Here is an 18975-nt window from a genome sequence, read left to right on the forward strand (position 1 = left end):
GTTCTATCTTGAATCAGAAAACATATATACTGGGTTCAGTTAACGTCTGGCTTCAATATCTGAGGATGAAGCTAAATCTTCAAGTTCTTTGTAGGGCTAGTATGTTTGAGGCGATCTGAATCTCAGAGAGAGGTAATTCCACGAAAGAGAATGCGTGCTTCCTCAGTTCAACTAGTTATTGTTAATGGAACATTCACACTCTGCTAGATCTGTGAGAATAGGCAGAAAACACTGGAAACAGGCAATCCCACTACAGTAGTAATCTGGCAAATGCCTTGCAGCATGCCTTACATAACCAGCATCTTCAACTGTACCTTTAGCCTACTGAAAACAGTGCAGTTCACAAGCAGTGCTGTTACATGGGCATACCATTATATGCCCAAAGTCAGGCAGTGTTGCATTGCGGCCCAATTGCAACTTCTAGTTGCAGGATTAACCCCATGTATTCACATTTCATTGGAAGTTGAGTAAGGCATATGAGCAAATCCACCCAAGCCAGAAATAGGCACAATTGGTATACAAGATGGATTTCTGGGCCATGGCTATCACTTGGCTCCTCAACAGTCCAAGTGAGCCACTAAATTGCACAGTATGTCAACTGGCTTCTTGCAATCTGTTGACCAGTAGATCATTCACCAGATTTGCATAGATTGGTTAGAATCTTCATTGATTTTTCTTCTGTTGATTTCCACATTTATTGTTATACCATCAATTTCTGTAGCCTTTTGTTTTGATAATGACAAGAATATTGATTAACTTAATGTTCTAGCACTAGGGTTTCTTGTAAGTAGAGAATATATTTTAAAGTATCTTGAATGTTGACATTTCTACTACACAGATTTTCAGATCATCTCTGATTTTCTTGGAATCAGCTACTATCTATTCATTCTTTAACATATTGATTCAATCCTTAGAGTTTAGTGATATTTTTCCTTGCTGAAAACTTTCCTTTTTTATGGTGACTGTATCCAACTTCTATGTGTTTACAGATACCATTGTAATACCAGTTCTTATCTGTTCTAACAGCTCCTTGAAATAATTTAAGTTCTTTCTATGATATTTGTTTGTTTGTTTATGCTTTTTTGCTATTCCCACTATTTATTCTGATATCTAGTTTTATTTCTTCTGTTTCTTGGTTTCTCCTTGAAAATAGTAGGTATATACTCAAGATTATATTCTAAAAACTGGCTGACTTGCATCTGAGCAATTGGTTATTTTTTCCACAGTCATCCCAACAACAACAGTCTTTGTTGTTGTAACTGAGCTCTTCTACCTCTTCTACTAAAGAGAATTTACAATGTGTGTTCTTTCTGATAATATCTATGTACAATATATACAAATTGTTTTGGTGTTTAAAGATATGATAGTAATTCTCCTGTTTAATTTTAATTCTCATGTTGCACAGTCCATATTTCTTTCCTTCTTTTACCAGCTTTGGCATTCCAATTTTAAACCTTGAATTCCACATCATGATTGCATGTTTGTGGATTTCTGAATTTGTGTCAGGTTCCCCTTCTACATCAGCAGTTTGAGCACTAACTTTGATATTGATTAACTTAATGTTCTAGTACAGTGGTGGCGAACCTATGGCACACGTGCCAGAGGTGGCACTCAGAGCCCTCTCTGTGGGCACACATACCCTGGAGATGGCAACTGTCCCTTTTCAACCAGCCGCCCGCTAACTCGCCAAGGTCCCACATGGCCAGATGCATCCCAGCACCCATGTGCTCGCTGGTCTCTGTGTGCAGAGGTCGATGGTGTCAGGAAGCAGCTGACCCTGCTCCTGCCACACCTTGCCCTGTGACAATGGCACCCCCACCCTGCCTCGGCTCACCCTGAAGGATGAGCCTCCTGCCCACCGCCCACCTGGCAAAGACCCCCTGGATCTCCCCCAACCCTGCCCGGTCCCCACAAGCATCCCTCCCCACGAGCAACATCGAGGTGATCACGCCCACCTTGGACACTCCCACCCAATCTGCCATGACCACCACAGCCACGCCCACTCAGTGGGCCACGCCCACTTGTCACCCGGCAATAAATAAGTAGGTTTTGGGTTGCAGTTTGGGCACTCGGTCTCTAAAAGTTTCGCCATCACTGTTCTAGTACTTTGATATTAAGCTATTATTACCATATTAATAGGCTCATCACAAAGTTTAAATAATACTATTGATCATAGACTGCATTGTACCAAGTACAGTCTACTGTCATTGCTATACCCTTCCTAACTATATGAAAACACTGGTTTTCTTCTTTTCTTTTTTCATGTCCTGAGTAGTAAACAGTATTATCTTGTGACTGAAATTACCCTATTCCAGTTTCATTTCACTCATCTCTAAAATGTAGTAGTCAACTGCCTTCATCTTTTAGTGTGTTGAGCCTTTCTATGTTCATGCTTCTCACTGTAATTCTTATGTACTCCCATTTTTTTTTCTTGCATTGCAACATCAGTAACCAGACTGTAATCTAGCTGCATGGTATACCCTATTGGTACTTCAAAAGATCCTCATACCTTCTTCAGTAGCATATTCAGTGCCATCCAACCTGAGGAGAACATCAGCACTATGTTATCAGTTTTTTTTTATATACATTTTTTCCATGTGGTTTTACTGGATGAAATACAAGGGTATTCACCATTATCACCTCTTATGAAATATGAACTGACATATGCTCCTGACAATCTTCACTTATGCCTCCCACATAATAGGACTTGGATGGAGTGGAAGATCAATTTAAAGGATTTAAGATTTTAAAAAAAGTCCCAAGAATAATGGAATATTAGAACCCAATTAATAAGAGAATTGTGGGATCTCCTTCACTGGGTATTTAGAAACAGAAATTTACAAATCATGTTAAACTTGAGAAAGTTTTCCAAACTAAGAGATGAGTAAAAGCAATCTTCTGTGTCCATATATCCAGGTGAATGACAAACCCTTTGTAAAAAATGTATTTATATGTATGAAGAAACCCTTTATTTCTTATCTATGGTTTATAATGTTCCTATTTTGTGATTTTATGCACATTTAAAAGTTTTTATGAATATATAGTGAGTCTGTAATGTAATATAGTCATGCTTTCTATTGTGTATTGAGGATACAATTGCAGTTGCCTTAGTTACAGTTGCTATAACAGGAGGGATTCATACTGAGTCTGAAAATAACTGGGAAGGTGGGGGGAGAGCAGAAAACCCTTTGTTTATACAGGTAGCAGGTGTACTGTAATATACAATCTGACTTAATTGTTAACTTCATTCAGATGTTCATCATTCATTATCTGGAATGCTTCACTAACAAGCAATCCAAAGAGCCTGGCCAGCTGATGTTTCTTAAATGTCATTGACTGTGGCAGGTGCTATTGAGTTCAGCAAGAACATCTGCATCTATGAAGTACATTGGCTTCCACTTGAACCAGGTCCCATATTCATGTGGAAATCAAAACACATATAGTCATAAGAGTTTTGCTGTAGTAGATGTTCACTCTCAACTAATCCTTGTTGATTGTTCCCAAAGCTAATTGGGAAGATTATTTTGAAAGGATTCTTTGGAAGAAACCAACAGTAGAAAGATGAGGGTAGGAACTTTTTGTGTCAAGATAACTCACAGAGAATAGCCAAAGAATGCCATTTTAATGGGCCATGAGTGCCTTGAAATGTGCAGATATATGACATATGTGTTGTTCTTTCCACATATTATGCTCAACAATTAATATGGAAAAGTTTACTAAAGCTGAATGCGTGTACTAAAGCTGAATGCAGATTAGAACTTGGGTATATAAATTTAAAATTGTTATGAATCTTTTGCATCACAATATTTAATATTGTGCAAATTTATTTTACTTAATCTTGGATTGAAAATCTTAGAGAAAACTGCATCAGCCTCATTTTTGAGAGTATTAATGTGTAATCATTGATTCTGTTTTCATTTATGTTTACTTTGATTGCAAATCTGTAAATAGTTGCTTCTGAAATGACGTTGAAGGAAATGGTATGTTAATAGAACATATCATCTTGAAAATAAATGATAAAAGGAACCAAAGGCAACTTTTTTTAAAAAATAATTGAAAATAAAACAATCTGCATTTTGGCATCCAATTTGAATGATGGCAGATGTACAAGTTAAAGTCTGTATGAAATAACTCCAGATGGCTCTGAAATTTTATATTTTCCAAATAGTCATAGCTCTGTAAAGCAAGATATGTACTACTGATTTTCCCAAGTATATGCCAGTATTATTCCAAAGACCATTATTTGCTTTCAAAGTTTGCCGTGACTGCTGTATTACCAAAAGGCTGCCATTCCCCACATGGTCTAAATTTATGAGATTTCATTTCTATTCATGCACAAAAAGATGGATAATTTCTACCAAATCCAACTGCCAACCTCCATTTAGCCCACACTATTACATGCCGTTCTGGGATTCCCCAGCCCTCAGCAGTGTCTTTCTGGAAGTGGGAAAGAATTGTCAAGGTTCTAATAGGATTATAAAGACCAAACATTTTAAACAGTGAGAGAACTTTCTCTTTTCCTTCCTTTATGTAAGCACAAAAAGGCAAAGCTATTCAATTGCCTCTCATATAATATAAATTTATTCTACTATGCCTTGGAGCATTGTGTTAAATGAATTTACTAATTACTTGCTTTTTGGTCTTACTCTCCCCTCCCCTGCAACACACAGACAAAAATCATTGATCATGTAGGCATATTGTACACATAAACATCCTAATTCCTTCTCCTTCTTCTTCTGGAGTGAAGTTAAAAAATAGTATTATTTCCTTTAGCTTCCATATGTTTCATTTTAGTTATATCTTCAGCTCTTTTTGCAGCAGTAGCTAGGTTGCATTCTTTTAATGGATGAAAGCCACTTTTCTTTCAGGCTTGGCAATGAAATATAGTATTATTTTGTAACAGGTAGCTTCTGGTAAAGAAAGAGAGCTATATAACACTTCCGTGATGAACGAGAAAACCAAATAATAACAGTTTTTAAGATAAGATCTATGAGACCACTACTGACAGCCAGTACAGACTAAAGGTTAAAATGCAAAATCTGATAATGGCCTTCCCTGTCCACATCATACCTGCCAACTAATAACATTAGCATGGTCATTGTGTTTAATTCATAAATGTGTAAATATTAATGTTTATTATACATACATACATATATATATATTTTCTGAGGTTTTCGCGGGTGTTTGTATGTAGGTCTTTGGTTATTCGGGTTTTCTCCCACGTCAAATTGGAAGTGTCTTGGTGACGTTTCGATGAAGTTGATTGATTGATTGCTCCTAGAAGCACAAAGCCGAAAACACCAGCCTGAAGATGACGAATGAGACTTCGTCGAAACGTCGCCAAGACACTTCCAATTTGATACGGGAGAAAACCCAAATAACCAAAGATATATATATATATAACAACCAAAGACGTACATATATATATATAAGACATATCTTAAAATGTGGAACATCACACAAAAAAGGAACTATGGAGCTTCAGTTGTTCAAAATTGTTTCTGCATGTGTACTTTATGTTCAGAAGCTATTTCTTGCATAGCAAAGTATGTGATTCAGGTGGTCAGCCCTGCTTTCTGAAGGTAGAATGATTCTTCTGTGATGTTATTCAGATTGAGTTAGACCAATAGGCCTCCTCAAGGCAAGACATCCCATTGAGATGTCTTAACAAACAAAATATAATATATTTTGTGTTACTCAGCCTTATGTTGCCACATGCAAAAGTGGAGTAACAGTGCAAATTCTAGTTTATATTTCTTTTACTAATTTTTGTTAAAAAAAATTTCCAGTGTTACTTCCTGTAGTGGAAGTACTTAAATTTGCAGAAACAAGTCTTCCAGTGCTGTTATGCAGAAATGTTAATGTTTAAAATAATAATGAAGTAATTCAGAAGGTTAAGGTAAGTTAAGGTAAAGAACTATTCTTAAACTTAAAACTGAATATTCAAATCTACTCTAACTACTTTTGATAGTGAATAGGAAGTTTTATTTTCCTAATTATCTTGTAGAATCTATCTTATATCGTGAATTTAACTTCAGTACACCGAAGCACCACCCAGAATTTATAAAATATCTGTACAATTAATATGATTGTTTTCTGTATATACATGTGTTTATAAAAATAGAAAGCTATAAAAATGTGTGATTTTTTTGAAGAAAAGTAAAAATGACATACTTTAAACAAGAAAATGAACTACTCTGATGGAAAATCAAATAATCAACTCACAATGTGACTACAACAATGCATAAAATAATTTATTTTATGGATCATATTTAATATGTAATCCTAAAACAAATTCCTTTTTTTTTTTAATTCTCCCAGGAACTTGGAAGCAACAGCCCACCACAGAGGAACTGGAAGGGAATAGCAATTGCATTGCTGGTGATTCTAGTGGTATGTTCACTGATCACCCTGTCCGTAATTCTTTTAACACCAGGTAGTAATAAACTTTTATTACTTATTTTTTTGAGTATTTAAACTCTAAATTGCTTATATTCAGTCTAACAGATGAATATAGGGAACTTAGTGAGATATATTTCTATGTAAGATGACAGATGCCATATGTTATAGAAATCATAAGCATGCTGTAGAATGTGATAGGATAAAACATTGACCTGTGAAGACTATTGATTATCCATTGATATCAGGAACTGGAATTGTGCATATGTGCATAAATATTCCACATCTCATCATGCACAACCTCTACCCACATCTCAGATTTCTGTGATTTGAAGCAAGTCTAGAAAATACCTTAAACAATTTTTGAAGGCATCTCTAAGACTTACAAAGCAATGGTCAGGAAACTGTAAAACTATGCTCAATATTGCCCCATTGTAAATATGCAAAACAGTAAAGAAACGTAAAAGCAGCAGACTGCCATAGTGTTAGTACTTCAGCTAAAGTAGTGAAGAATGCTAAGAGATAGGTATAGCTAAAAAACTTTTTTTCCCATCCCTGAAAGTCCTATCACAGTGGCATCCATGGAGGAAAGGGCAAAGATCAATGTGGTAGTTTCAGCAGTGTATCAAATTCCCATCCATTTGTAGATCTGTATGATATATAAAGATGGCAGAGCTTTGGGCTGCTGCAATAATCATTTTTCATCTTGTTAACTGCTTCCCTATTAAATCCATTGCTGCTCATCTCATTTGGACAGTGGATAAAGATATTTTCTCTTGATTTTGTCTCATGGCAATGCGGAATTTAAAGCTCACTAATCAGTCCAACAGCACAGTGGTCTCTAACCTTTCTGGCTTTGTGGACCGGCGGTGGGGGAGAGGGAATGGTTCCATGTTAGTGGCGGGTGCACGCAACTCCATTTATACAAGCAGCGGGCATGCACCGCCACTGTTCACACAAATGGAGCTGCACGCATGTGCTCGCCTGACCGCTGTGCACAGAAGTGGAACTGTAGGTGCATGCATGCTCACTCGCATGCTCACTTCTGCAATCCGGTTCTGAATGGGCCACGGCCTAGAGGTTGGAGATTCCTGCAATAGCACAAGGCAGAGGAAAGAAAGTATTTGAGCTTTGGTTGAAGCTTTCCTCCTTAAGCAATGGATAGAGCAAAAGAGATAGACTTTTCTTCCTTTTCCCAAACAAATATAGTCAGGATTACAAGAGTGTGGGCAAGTAAAAATAAACCTGAACTTTCCTATGTATAGGGAAGAAAAGATAAATGGACGAAAAAAATATAGTAGTATTGTAGTATGAAATATATAGCAAATCTCCTTACAGTTCTGGGAAGGCCAAATTATTACAGAATATAATAAGCTGTTGTTGTTGTTGTTAATTGTGAAGTCGTGTCTGACCCATCGCGACCCCCATGGACAACGTTCCTCCAGGTCTTCCTGTCCTCTACCATTTTCTGGAGTCCATTTAAGTTCACACCTACTGCTTCAGTGACTCCATCCAGCCATCTCATTCTCTGTCGTCCCCTTCTTCTATTGCCCTCAATCTTTCCCAGCATTAGGCCCTTCTCCAGTGAGTCCTTCCTTCTCATTAGGTGGCCAAAGTATTTGAGTTTCAACTTCAGGATCTGGCCTTCTAAAGAGCAGTCGGGGTTGATCTCTTCTAGGACTGACCGGTTTGAACGCCTTGCAGTCCAAGGGACTCGCAGGAGTCTTCTCCAGCACCATAGTTCAAAGGCCTCAATTCTTTGGCGCTCAGCCTTTCTTATGGTCCAACTTTCACAGCCATACATTGCAACTGGGAAAACCATGGCCTGGACTATACGCACTTTTGTTGGCAGGGTGATGTCTCTGCTTTTTAGTATGCTTTCTAGATTTGCCATAGCTTTCCTCCCCAGGAGCAAGCGTCTTTTAATTTCTTGGCTGCAGTCCCCATCTGAGGTGATCTTTGAGCCCAGAAAAATAAAATCTGTCACTACCTCCATTTCTTCCCCATCTATTTGCCAGGAATTGAGAGGGCCGGATGCCATGATTTTGGTTTTCTTAATGTTGAGTTTCAAGCCAACTTTTGCACTCTCCTTCTTCACCCGCATCAAGAGGCTCTTTAGTTCCTCTTCACTTTCTGCCATTAGAGTGGTATCATCTGCATATCTTAGGTTGTTGATATTTCTCCCGGCAATCTTAATTCCAACTTTTGATTCATCTAGCCCTACCTTTCTCATGATGTGCTCTGCATATAAGTTAAATAGGCAGGGCGACAGTATACAGCCTTGCCGGACTCCTTTTCCAATTTTGAACCAATCAGTGGTTCCGTGTCCAGTTCTCACTGTTGCTTCTTGACCCGCATATAGGTTTCTCAAGAGACAAATGAGATGGTCTGGTACTCCCATCTCTTTAAGAACTTGCCACAATTTGTTGTGATCCACACAATCAAAGGCTTTTGCATAGTCATGAAGCAGAAGTAGATGTTTTTCTGGAACTCCCTAGCTTTCTCCATGATCCAGCGTATGTTGGCAATTTGATCTCTAGTTCCTCTGCCTCTTCAAAATCCTGCCTGTACTTCTGGTAGTTCTCGATCCACATACTGCTGGAGTCTAGCTTGTAGGATTTTAAGCATAACTTTACTAGCATGTGAAATGAGTGCAATGGTGCGATAGTTTGAACATTCTTTGGCATTGCCTTTCTTTGGAATTGGAATGTAAACTGACCTTTTCCAATCCTGTGGCCACTGTTGAGTTTTCCAAATTTGCTGGCAAATTGAATGTAGCACTTTTACTGCATCGTCTTTTAAGATTTTGAATAGCTCAGCTGGAATACTGTCACCTCCACTAGCTTTGTTGTTGCTCAGATTTTCTAAGGCCCATTTCACTTCACATTCTAGAATGTCTGGTTCGAGGTCAGTGACCATCTCATTGTGGTTATCTGGGATGTTAAGCTCGTTCTTCTGTGTAGTTTTGCCATCTCTTCTTAATCTCTTTTGCCTCTGTTAGGTCCCTGCCATTTTGGTCCTTTATCATGCCCATCTTTGCATGAAACGTTCCCTTCATATCTCCAATTTTCTTGAAGAGATCTCTGGTCCTCCCTATTCTGTTGTTTTCTTCTATTTCTTTGCACTGTTCATTTAAGAAGGCATTCTTATCTCTTCTAGCTACTCTCTGGAATTCTGCATTCAATTGGGTGTATCTTTCTCTTTCTCCTTTGCCTTTCGCTTCCCTTCTTTCCTCAGCTATTTGCAAAGCTTCCTCAGACAGCCATTTTGCTTTCTTGCATTTCTTTTTCTTTGGGATGGTTTTAGTTGCTACCTCTTGTACAATGTTGCGAACTTCCATCCATAGTTCTTCAGGCACTCTGTCTATCAGATCCAATTCCTTAAATCTATTTGTCACCTCTACTGTATATTCATCAGGAATATGATTTAGTTCATACCTGAGTGGCCTAGTGCTTTTCCCTACTTTTTTCAATTTAAGCCTAAATTTTGCAACGAGAAGCTCATGATCTGAGCCACAGTCAGCTCCTGGTCTTGTTTTTACTGACTGTATACAGCTTCTCCATCTTTGGCTGCAGAGCACATAGTCAATCTGATTTCTATGTTGACCGTCTGGTGATGTCCATGTGTAGAGCCGTCTCTTGGGTTGTTGGAAAAGAGTGTTTGTTATGACCATCGTATTCTCTTGACAAAATTCTATTAGCCTGTGCCCTGCTTCATTTTGTACTCCAAGGCCAAACTTGCCTGTTATTCCGGTTATCTTTTGGCTTCCTACCTTAGCATTCCAATCCCCCATGATGATAAGGACATCATTTTTTGGTGTTAATTCTATAAGGTGCTATAGGGCTTCATAGAACCGGTCAATTTCATCCTCTTCAGCACCAGTGGTTGGGGCATAGATTTGGACTATTGTGATATTGAATGGTTTGCCTTGGATTCGAATTGAGATCATTCTGTCATTTTGGGGATTGTATCCCAGTATTGCTTTTCCTATTCTTTTATTGACTATGAAGGCTACTCCATTTCTTCTGAGGGATTCTTGCCCACAGTAGTATACCTAATGGTCATCTGAGTTAAATTCACCCATTCCTGTCCATTTTAGTTCGCTGATTCCTAAGATGTCGATGTTCAGTCTTGTCATCTCTTTTTTGACAACGTCTAGCTTATCTTGATTCATGGATCTTACATTCCAGGTTCCTATGGAGAAAAAATCTTTGCAGCATCGGACTTTCCTTTCACCACCAGATATATCCACAGCTAAGCGTCCTTTCGGCTTTGGCCCAGTTGCTTCATTCTTTCTGGCGCTACTAGTACTAGCCCTCTGCTCTTCCCCAGTAGCATATTGGACACCTTCCGACCTGAGGGGCTCATCTTCCAGCGTCATATCTTTTTGCCTTTTAGTACTGTCCATGGGGTTTTCATGGCAAAGATACTGGAGTGGTTTGCCATTTTCTTCTCCAGTGGATCACATTTTGTCAGAACTCTCTGCTATGACCTGTCCGTCTTGGGTGGCCCTGCACGGCATAGCTTATAGCTTCATTGAGTTACACTAGCCCCTTCGCCACGACAAGGCAGTAATCCATAAAGGGGATAATAAGCTGAGGAAACCCCAAATTCCTATTATCTGGTGATCGGTAAAGTAATGAAAACAATATATCTTTTTCTTTCTTTTTAGGTACTAGATCTTTAATTATTTATATTATTTAAACTTCTGATTATATGCAGACTTAGAGCAGTTATAATTGCTATAGTCAAGGAGAAATGATTGGAATACTTAAAAAGTTTTATTTTCCCAATTTCTCTAAAATGTAGTTAAATTGCAATGAATAGAGTACAGGATCATTTCACACTAGCGATTTATAGCCAACCCTGGTTGGATTTTTATATTCTTTAGCTTGAGAAATCTGTTAATATCTGAACAAAAGCTAAAAATATTTTTGTATGCACAGTATTCATTTTTCAGAGCTTTGTTACTTTTCGTTATTGTTATAAATGAAAACACAGATATTCTTTGAGAAACAATCCTTCAGATAACCAGGTCCTCTGCCATGTAGGGCTTTAGTGATAAGCAGCTCCTTGTACTGCACCTGTAAGGAAACTGGGATCCTGTGTAGCTTGTACAATAGAGATGTAAGATCAACAAACATATGAATGCCCAATACTGCACGTGCCACTGCATTCTGGACCAGTTGTATAGGTAGCTCAAACAAAGGGCCAAACAGCAGTCTCTGAATACTTGGTGTTAGGAATTACGCATAACACTTCACAAAATTATAATTTGACCTTTATTTTATCCCAATTAACAGGCTCTATTATCCCCCTTTTTTCTTGTTTGCTTTGTTTTTCTTGTTTGAGATGGCAATTAGAGAGAGTTAGCTTTGCCAATATTTTGATGCAGCTTAGACTGTTACTATTTTCATACGCAACTAACTACAGATGATGGGCCAACTCTTCTTGTGCAAAAGTCTTTAGTTAACATTATTTGTGAAGTGGTATAGCATGATCTAAGGGGATTCTGAATATATCATCTTGTACTTTGATTTTGTACTTAAGTTACTGTCTAATTTTGTATAGAACTGCAATTCTTGTCAGAAAGTTTACATGCCTTGAGAAAAACAGAACAAGTAAATACCAAATTAAGATTAGCTTTCTCATGACCTTTAAAATCCGAGAGACTAAGGGGATCTCACCTTCTTCCAGTTGTAGGGAAAAACTTCATTATCTGACTTCCACCCAGTACTTCTGATGTAAACTAAACACTGTTCGCATCTGATTTTGCCTCAGATCAGATCAGAATCCATTTCCCCAGATTACCTGATAATGTTTCATATCTCTCCCCTCAATTTTATTCATACAAAAGAGAACCTAAAGTTAAAATCCCTATAGTCTCCTAGAAAAATATTTGAAAGGATTATTCATTTTCATTCTAATTTTCTTCAACATACAACAGAAAATGGCCAAATACATCTTCTGAAAGTGCACCCTTTAAGCCAAGGCTTTGAGACTGCCTCTGAAAAATCCTTGAGCTGTTGCAAGAATATCAGGGCTTTCCTGACATTTTAGCCAAGTTTTTAAGCAGAGGATAACCCCCTTGTGTTTTCCTGTTAATTTGATCAGCAGTATGATCCCAAAAATAAAGTTGTAAATTCTTGGTTGGGCTTCTAATCTACAGTGTCAAAGAGTAATTGCATCCTCTAAACTGGCTTAACAAAATTCATACATCATTTTAAATCTGGGGTTGCTTTAATCATGAATAAACCACAGTAGCTAAATTCATACCATATGCCTATCTACCATCAGATAAATTGCATTATATTTTATACTATCACATTATTTTATTGTGTGAATTCAGTCACACATGTGATCTGTTCTATGCTACCTTATTGATGATCTAGAGCAGTGGTTCTCAACCTTTTTAATGCTGCGACCCCCAACCGGTTGTAAGTCGAGGACTACTCAACCGGTCGTAAGTCGAGGACTACTCAACTGGTGCAGCACCATTTGCAGAATGGGACTTTTGGTAGGCTCAGCAGGGCAGAGACAGCCTGGACAATTCCTATTGGCTTCTGAAAGCCAATAGAATTAGACTCTATTCAAGAGAGTCTATTCTATTGGCTTTCAAAAGCCAATAGAATAAAAGGGAGTAGCACAGCTAAAGAAAAGGGGAAAAAAATAGCAGACTGCATTGTTTGGTGACCCCCGTGAAATGGGCGTTCGACCCCAAATGGGGTCCCGACCCACAGGTTAAGAACCACTGGTCTAAGGCAAGGAACTTCAACTTGTTTGAATTAAGGTCATAGGGTTCATAGGAATTTATTCTTTACAGATTCATTGATTGATTGATTGATTGATATCCTTTTTCATGTATTAATATACAAATAAACACTATTTGAAAACATTGAAGGGATATCAGTATTTTAAGCAAAGATTTATTTTTGAACTCTGTACTTTAAAATTAATAGTTCTTTATTAAAATGTTTTTTTTATGGCAGATGAACTATCAAACTCTTCAGAAACCAGATTGTCTTTAGAAGATCTCTTCAGAAAAGAGTTTGTAGTTCACAATCCAGATGCCAAATGGATGAATGGTATGTTGAATATGTTGGACAAGCACTTTGAATAGAAAATATGAAAAGTGAATTATATTTTACTAATATACATAAAACTAAAGTACATTTAGAGAGTATATTATAAATGTAGAACAATGGTTATTGAATGCTGGACAGATTTAAGCTTTCTTGGATTAAATCTTTATTTAAACATATTTAGGAAATCAACTGGCCTTATGTTAATCATGATTTCTGTGGGTAGCTTCTAAGCAGATCCAAGGCCAAACTCTTGATAGAGATGGTGATAGTGATAATCACTATCTTTTGAGGTAGGTCAAGAGATAGACAAGTATATATAATATGTATATTATATTAAAATAAATTAGTATAAAGAGGTATCACACAAAGGTATATTGATATATATGTTAATTTATGTATAAATTAATTTATAAATTTATAAGCCCCAGCATTTGCCTTACTCATTAGCAAAATTAAAGAACTAATCTTACCGTGGAACAACTCACCTGTCCACCTCAATTTAGTACTCTTATACAGATATTCCTTGGGTTACAACCACAACTAAAATTTCCATTGCTAAGCAAGAAGTTGTTAAGTAAATTTTGTCTCTTTTCATTACCTTTCTCACCACTGTTAAGTGAATCACTGCGGTTATTAAGTTAGTAGCATGCCTTTCAGCTAATCTGGCTTCCTCATTGACTTTGCTTGTCAGAAGATCAAAAAGGTGATCACAAAATGACCCCGGGACATTGCAAACATCACAAATATGAACCAGTTGCCAAGTATCTGAATTTTGATCATGTGGCTATGGATATGCTGCAATGATTGTTAGTATGAAAAACGGTTATGTCACTGTTTTCACTGCTATTGTAGCTTTGAATGGTCATTAAACTATGGTTGTAAGGTGACTATATGCTCTCCTCCATCTCCTCTCCCATAATTATTCAGTCCTACAATGTAACTCTGATCTAAATTTTAATCCCTAAGACAATGATGGCTAACCTATGGCACAGGTGCCAGAGATGGCACTCGGAGCCCTCTTTGTGGGCACACCCACCATCTCCCCAGCCCCGCCTCCCACAGCCCCCTCCAGCAGCCCCCCGGAAGAGAGTCACCCCTAGCCCGCACGAAGCAGCACAGCCAAGGAAATGGTAGTTGGGCAGCAGGGACAAGACTCCACCCTTGTGCCCCGTTGCATGTTGATGATGCTGCGGGGCATTGGCAGAGGGTGTGGCTGCCATGATGTTGGGCTGCCTGGGTGATCTGTGGCAGGCTGTGGAGGTGGTGGGTGGCCCAGTGGGCAGGGCGGAGTGAGGACGGGGGGCAGTTTTTGGGCACTCAGTCTCTAAAAGGTTCGCCATCACTGCCCTAAGAGATTACAAGCAGTAATATTTATTTAGTCTCCCGAACCAAACCAATCCTGTCCAAGTAGTTGACATTTCTCTTCCTCTTTTATTTAAATTATTCTTTTCCCTATATCAATTCCTTACCTGGCCTTCCTCATGTCTAGGGATCAGCGCAAAGAGCCTCTCTCTTTGTTCTCTCACTTCAATTATACAGACCAGACATACTAGTTGATATTTAACTCATTTTTATAGGGGGGGGGAGTAAAAAGTAAGTAAGGATTATGGTTTTGTAGATGATAGCTACAAAATACCAATAGTATTATCAAGGATCTCTAATTAATTATGTTAATTCATTTATCCAAACCTGGAATTAGCTTCCACCTTCTCTTCATCTCTGTGGAAATGTGATGCCATTTAAAATAGTTTAAAATAATAGTTTACTGGCTTATGGACTTGGTTGTTCCACCCCATTCTTATTCATCTCATAGTTTAGAGTTATGCCTGTTTAAAATTATTATTAAAACAGGCATAAATTTGGTCTTATCCCATAGCGATGTTTTAAAACTATCACTGTTGCATGGGTTATTTAATGTTTTGTTTTGCTGGGTTAATTTATTGCTATTAAATTGGATTGATTTGTATTTTTGATTATTTTGCTCATTTTGTCCCATGCCCTTATGTAAATAATAATAATAGGAAAATATTGAGGGACTATATTATAATTTGAATTATATGCCAGTGTACTGGCTACTTTCTGTTTCTAATTTTGGTCAGCTTACTGATATTTGGAAGAATACTTGGAAAGTATGCTTAGAAAATAGACCATGTTCCATAGTTTCTTCTGCTGCCATTGTTGGCTCTTCATCTGCCATACTTCCCTGTTTGTTTGTTTTTTATTTTTAGTGCTAATTGAATTAATAACAGAAATTCCTAAAATTGTGTTTCATTCATCATAAGTAATTAATAATTGTGTATCTACCTTTCTGTTTTGATTTTCCCTTCTCCTCCAGTTTCTTGTCATTTTGATGTAGATTTACAACAAATAATATCAGAATAGAACAGAGAATACCGTAAATTGCTTTGCCATTCCAAAATGCAAGAAAAACAAAGTTTTTATCTGGGTTTATCTCTTGGATTATTTCATTGTCAGAACACTTGCACACAAACAAATTGGAAAATACTTTTGGAAATCATTAAAACTAATTATTAGTGTTTAAGGGAGTAAAAAACTCTGAATGCATTTACTTGACTAGAAAGTACCTTTAGGAGAGCCAGTACCGTATGTACAGTTCACTAAATTCTGTAAAAAAGGCAATATTTACAAAACAATTTTTTGCTATGTACGTTTCTATGCCCTAGGGCAAAAAGTAATTTGAGAAAGGAGAATAAATAAGAAAGAGAAGTGATTTACTGAAAAAGGAGCCTCCAAAATGGTTAAGAATAATATTTTGGGAAACTAGAGAGCCTTGAATAAAATGCATAAATCAGAGAAGACTGTGCTATGTGAAACAATTGGGTATGTTTCATGTAAACATGTGAAAGGTCATCAAGAGTGTAGATTAAAAAAATGACTGATTACTTAACCTATAACTAGTGATAGGAATGAAAATAAGACCTGCAAAGAAAATAGCAATGGAAATACAGTGATACACTCATTCATTCAATAAGCTATGCTATAATACCAATTTAAATTTATAACACTGACAATAAAATCATCAAACATTATTGAATAATATTCATCACCTATTCTAACAATTTCCATATTTCTTTTACTCAATCTTTAGTTACAATGATTATATATCTCTTTTTTCTCCATTTAGTGATCTTATCGTATCTACAGTGAAATAGAAAACTCATTGAGATCTTTAAAAAAAATCAGCTTTGATTTCAATATATTGCATCGTAAGACTTGAATTTATAGTTATGTTACAAATATGATAGTAATGTTACTTTAATTTGTGGAACAGATAAATGGATTTGACACTTTTGAAAGGATTCTTTTTATATGCTTTCTTCTTAATTTATGTTGCATTTATTAAAAAGGAAAAATACATGCATTTTATTGTATTCTAAAGCAATAAGGAATATTTTTAAAGGAATGTATATATGAATAAAAATAAATGGAATGTTTTTCAGTGAAAAGCATTCCAGTTCAAAAAACTTAATTTTTTTGTTCAAAGCACTGATTGTTTTCAAATGTTAGTATATATACAAAAGGATTGCACATCTAGCCTCAACTTAAGACCATAATTAGGACAGGACCTTCTGTTGCTAAGCAAGGTGGTCATTAAGTGACTTGTGCCTAATTTTAGTACCCTTTTTTGCATGGTCATTAAGCAAATCACCATGGTCATTAAGTGAATCATATGGTTGTTAAGCAAATCCAGCTTTCTCCATTAACTTTGCTTGTTGGAAGCTGGCTGGGAATGTTGCAATAGCAGTCATGTGATCTCAGGGTGCTGCATCCAACGTAGATACAAGCTGGTTGCCAAGGATCCAAATTTTGATACATGACTCTGGGGCTGGTGCGGTGGTTGCAGGTGCAAGGAGCAATCATCAGTTGCTTTTCTCAGTATGGTGGTAACTTCATGCTATCACTAAATGAATGGTCATAAGTCAAGAACTACCTGTATGTGCTGTGCTCTCTCTCTCTCTCTTTCTCTCTTTCTCTCTCTCTCTCTCTCTCTCTCTCTCTCTCTCTCTCTCTCTCTCTCTCTCTCTCTGTGTGTGTGTAGAAATCTAGAAATATTAACTGTATTAATTCAAACAAGAGAGAGGACTATGAGAAATATGTCTCAGTTTTTAAACACTTAAATTCAGCAACTACTGTAGGTACAGACTTCTGTTTATATTAATAAACACACACAGAGATACACATACATACACACACAAACATATATATATATATGTGTGTGTGTATGTGTATGTGTGTGTGTGTGTGTGTATGTCCATGTGTGTGTGTGTATGTGTATGTATATGTTGAGGAAAATAGTCAAACACCAGAATAAATATAAAAATAACTGTTTAATAAACTAATAATTGTTTGATAACAAAGTAGAATGCCAGAGGTTCAAAAGCCTGCTTATAAGACCGGCAGTTTGTGTGCTCTGCTCATAGAACGCATTACCTGTCTACCTGCCCCAGTTGACCATATTGCTTCTAATAGACTTGCATCCGTTTGTATACTTGTAAGCTCAGGGATCATTGCCTTTCTTGTTGTCGCTCTCTTTGCCGCTTTGAATATATCCGGGAACACGTTGCTTTAGGATGGTCCCCCGGTGCCTCCTGTCCTGTGGCCATCCCCCTTGTTGTGAGTGTGGCACAATACATACATACATACATACATACATATATACATACATACATACATACATATTGTTATATTGGATAAGCTTAAGGAGTACAAAAGAGTTACCGTATTTTCCGGCGTATAAGACGACTCGGCGTATAAGACAACCCCCAACTTCGGAGAAGATTTGTATGGTTTAGAAAGTCGTCTTATACTCCGGAAAATACGGTAAGAATAAAGATACAAAAGGAAAAATGAAAATAGGACACAAGTAAAAGGATTGTGACTCATTCACCATTCCATTCTTTTCCCCCAATCTCTAACCACTAATTAAATATTTATGCTATGTTTTCAATATTTAATAATAAACATTGACATTTTTTTGCTTATATCTATTTAAGTCATTTCACCTGTTGTTTTTAATTAGTCTCTTGACTCTTCCTAGAAGTCATATTCCACAGTGTTTGAATCTGCCTTCCAGCGTATTGTGTAATATAAAAGGGAGCCATTCTTACTTAAATTTGGTTAAACCTCTGTTGTGGATATATTTTGTCACTTTTGCCATTACTGCATATTCACTAATTCAATGTAGGCATATGTATATTTGTGTGTAAGTTAGTGTAAGCAGTGCTTTTTTTTTTAAAAAAAAAAAAGATGCCGGAACTCACACATGTCATACAACCCCGCCTTGCCTACCCTACAAGGTTACATCCAAAAAAGATGCCGGAACTCTGTTCTGGGCGTTCTTTGAGAAAAAAAGCCCTGAGTGTAAGTATGTATCTGTGTACATATACACACATATTCAGACATGTACCATGATATTTTTCAGTTATGCTTTTTAGAATTATCCCGAATAAAAATATTTGTAATCTCAGTG

The 18975-nt window shown here is 37.0% G+C and overlaps 1 protein-coding gene across 5 annotated transcripts in view; it reads left to right on the plus strand.

The window, feature by feature from the left end:
* The window catches only part of DPP10 (dipeptidyl peptidase like 10), a 621333-nt gene that overhangs the window by 425246 nt on the left and 177112 nt on the right, over window positions 1-18975 (plus strand). For all 5 annotated transcript variants that reach the window (XM_039328209.1, XM_039328210.1, XM_039328207.1 and 2 more), the window contains exons 2-3: window positions 6322-6436; window positions 13389-13484. In XM_039328209.1, the coding sequence (XP_039184143.1) occupies window positions 6322-6436; window positions 13389-13484 (211 nt within the window). The remainder of the gene's footprint in view (window positions 1-6321; window positions 6437-13388; window positions 13485-18975) is intronic.

The sequence above is a fragment of the Crotalus tigris genome, unplaced genomic scaffold, assembly GCF_016545835.1.
Source record: "Crotalus tigris isolate CLP2741 ecotype Arizona unplaced genomic scaffold, ASM1654583v1 scf7180000024374.3283719, whole genome shotgun sequence".
Classification (NCBI taxonomy): Eukaryota; Metazoa; Chordata; class Lepidosauria; order Squamata; family Viperidae; genus Crotalus; species Crotalus tigris.